Raw genomic sequence first — 2,854 nt, 5'->3', positions numbered from 1 at the left:
ACTAAGACCCAATGAAGCTAAGAAAACAAAACAAAACATTACGCCTGAATAGCTCAAATGATGAAAAAATTTTAATGATTTTATTTATATTTAGATTATTATTCTGTCCATTTTAGCAATCTAATTTAGCTATCTCATAGTCCTGTCTAGACAGAATGTAATAATACCAGATACTGTTGTGATTTTAAATGAATTGCACGCCTCTTCAGAGGACACAGTCCTCTACTATTCACCACTACACTACATACTACACACCTGTTAACAAAACATTTAATTCATAAAAGCAGGCTATGGTCACATATAGACACAAGAGAAATCACAAACCAAAAGACATTTTGTACAGATAACACATCAACTTGTCCCACCTTCATTAAGTCAAGTAAAACGCTGTTTAAGATTCCAAGGTATCTTCTCTCCAATGACTGAGGATGGTTAACAGCTGGAAACTGTAACAACAACATGACAGGAGTATTAGCACATGGGGAAGGGTATGTGTGTACATGTGCTTTGAGTGCTGGGAAAGGTAGCAGAGGAGCAGAAGCTAGTGCCCTAGTGCCAAAGTTAAATTCATTTCACATAAATTTTGGTGTCTATATATTGAGCTTGGGATTAATAGGTGAAGTCTCTCAGTCCTGTGGGACTCTTTGCAACCCCACGGACTGTAGCCTACCAGGCTCTTCCATCCATGGGATTTTCCAGGCAAGAGTACTAGAGTGGGTTGCCATAAAAGGACTGGGTGTTAAATAACAGGAAAACTCACAAGTGAAACTTAAATCTAATCAGACAACACTGAAGCATATAAAATAAAACAAAATATAAAAATATTAATATTTGAAACTATTCAGTTTATACAGTATTGCCTACTTATACAGATAATTCCATTATAATACAATTCATACAGAATTTGTCTGCTTATATGGCAATTCTTGCACCTTTTCCACAAAAACATACAATTTACTTCTGAACATTAGAGAATTAAAAAGAAAAGGCTAGTACCTGAAAGGCTACAGAAGTAAAAATAATGAATTCAGACACACGTTCTATTATTGCTTTTAATATACTCTTTGAATGACTTGTTTTAAATTTCTTACTTTATGTAAGTTGGAACAGAAGGCAAACAGGCTCCTAAATTAACAAATGCATTTTTAAATAAAATGAGGGGAAAGGGTCAAGTTTATTCAGATGCTCTGTCCTTCCCTCTGCCAACTCACATTTCACAATATCTAAGTGGATGGTAAAATATTAGAGTCTAATGCCATGTATTCCCTCCCAATGGGAGGACTAGTTTGCTTTTAATATGTATTTCCTTTATACCAATATAAGAAGATTTCAAAGCCGAAAATCTCTAAATATTCTAAATAAGTGGATGAGAGGAGTAGTAATGTAGAAAAATTCAAACAAGGTATTAAGACTTCATCCCTACACAGTGTCACAGTGTTAGGTATGGCAGGAGATACAAAATATGGGTAAGACCAAAACCTTGCATGTGAACAACCCTCAGTCTTGTTGAGAAAGCAATCAGTGCAAAACTGAGTAGCCATAAATTCTAGTTGAAGCTCAGCAAAAGGAGAGGCCAAGGTGGTTTGCAGCTGTAGAAGAATCCATATATAGATAACATCTGAACTAGCTTTTGAAAGATCAGAAAAAATGTGAGGACAGAGAAAAGTAGGACAGCACCTCCTAGATAGAGGACATAGAAGGAATAACATGAACTTAACACAGACACACAAGCAATAACCTAAAACACATTTCTGAGGGAAGTGATGCTATGCGAGGCTTTTCAGCAATTGTTACGCCACTTATTTCAGAGATGAAGAAGGTGATGATCAGAAAACTGAAATAAATGGTTCAAGGCAGGTTACATAACTAAAAAGCAGTAAAACTAGTATTTGCACTCAGTGATCCAAACCCACATTCTTTCTAAACATGGGCGCCTTTCCTAAAGAAGGTACAGAGGTTCCTCTGGATGTTATTGGAGCATTAAATATTATCCCAGAGAGAGACACCTGTCATACTGTGATAAAAGACTCTATACTAGATTTTAATTAATATTGTGCTTATGAGGTCTATCTTATGCTACCAAATATCCCCTCCTCCTTTTTTGCCAAAAGTAACATTTCATCAATAAGAAAATTAATGCCCAAAGTCAAAAGGTATTAGAAATATGATTTTAAAATGACCACATAAACTCTTAAAAAATTAATTTATGTCTTTTGAATGAGAGACACCATTCTCGTGTGAGGTAATCGGACAAATCAAAACTCAAGCATACAAGTTTAAAGTATATGTCAATCAGAAGTTTGTTTCTTCTTCCCTTTTTTTCTTATTTACGTGGCCAATGTGACACAATAAGAGTGCCTCTTTACTGAACACTTACTATGCTTCAGGCACTGGTCTGGGCATTTTGTTGTTGTTCAGTCATGTACAACTCTATGTGACCCCATGAACTGCAGCTATAATGTCTAATCTTCATAACAACCCCATTAGGTGGTACTTCTGCTATCATAATTTTACACATGAAGAAAGACAGGCACAAGAAACTGCCCAAGGGCATTCAAATAGTAAATGTAGAGTCTGGCTTTGAACCCCAGCAGCCTAACTCCAGAGTCTACGCCCTATATTATGGGATAGCAATTGTTATTTTTTCAAAATAATGCATATTATTAGAGCAACATCTTGGTGATTTTCTAATCTCTATACACTGAAGCAAAATACAAATCACACTGGACTGGTTACTGGCGAGTCCATGTTTCACAGTAGCTACCATTCACACACCCTGTACGCTTAGCTGAGAACATCTCAGACATTCTCAAGTAAATGATAAAAGAAGACTCTTCCCACAAAAGATGTGGTT

The 2,854-nt window shown here is 35.9% G+C and overlaps 1 protein-coding gene across 1 annotated transcript in view; it reads right to left on the bottom strand.

Annotated features, from left to right (window-relative positions):
• LOC104981505 (cyclin-dependent kinase-like 5) overlaps positions 1-2,854 on the bottom strand; it is a gene marked incomplete at its 3' end in the record, with an annotated part of 41,310 nt that overhangs the window by 2,718 nt on the left and 35,738 nt on the right. Inside the window, exon 9 of the mRNA XM_010831009.1 lies at positions 366-446. Within this exon, the coding sequence (XP_010829311.1) occupies positions 366-446 (81 nt within the window). The remainder of the gene's footprint in view (positions 1-365; positions 447-2,854) is intronic.

This window comes from Bison bison, unplaced genomic scaffold (genome assembly GCF_000754665.1).
Source record: "Bison bison bison isolate TAMUID 2011002044 unplaced genomic scaffold, Bison_UMD1.0 scf7180017462789, whole genome shotgun sequence".
NCBI lineage: Eukaryota > Metazoa > Chordata > Mammalia > Artiodactyla > Bovidae > Bison > Bison bison.
The sequence above is the reverse complement of the archived record's forward strand: the minus strand, read 5'-3'. Positions and strand labels throughout refer to the sequence as shown.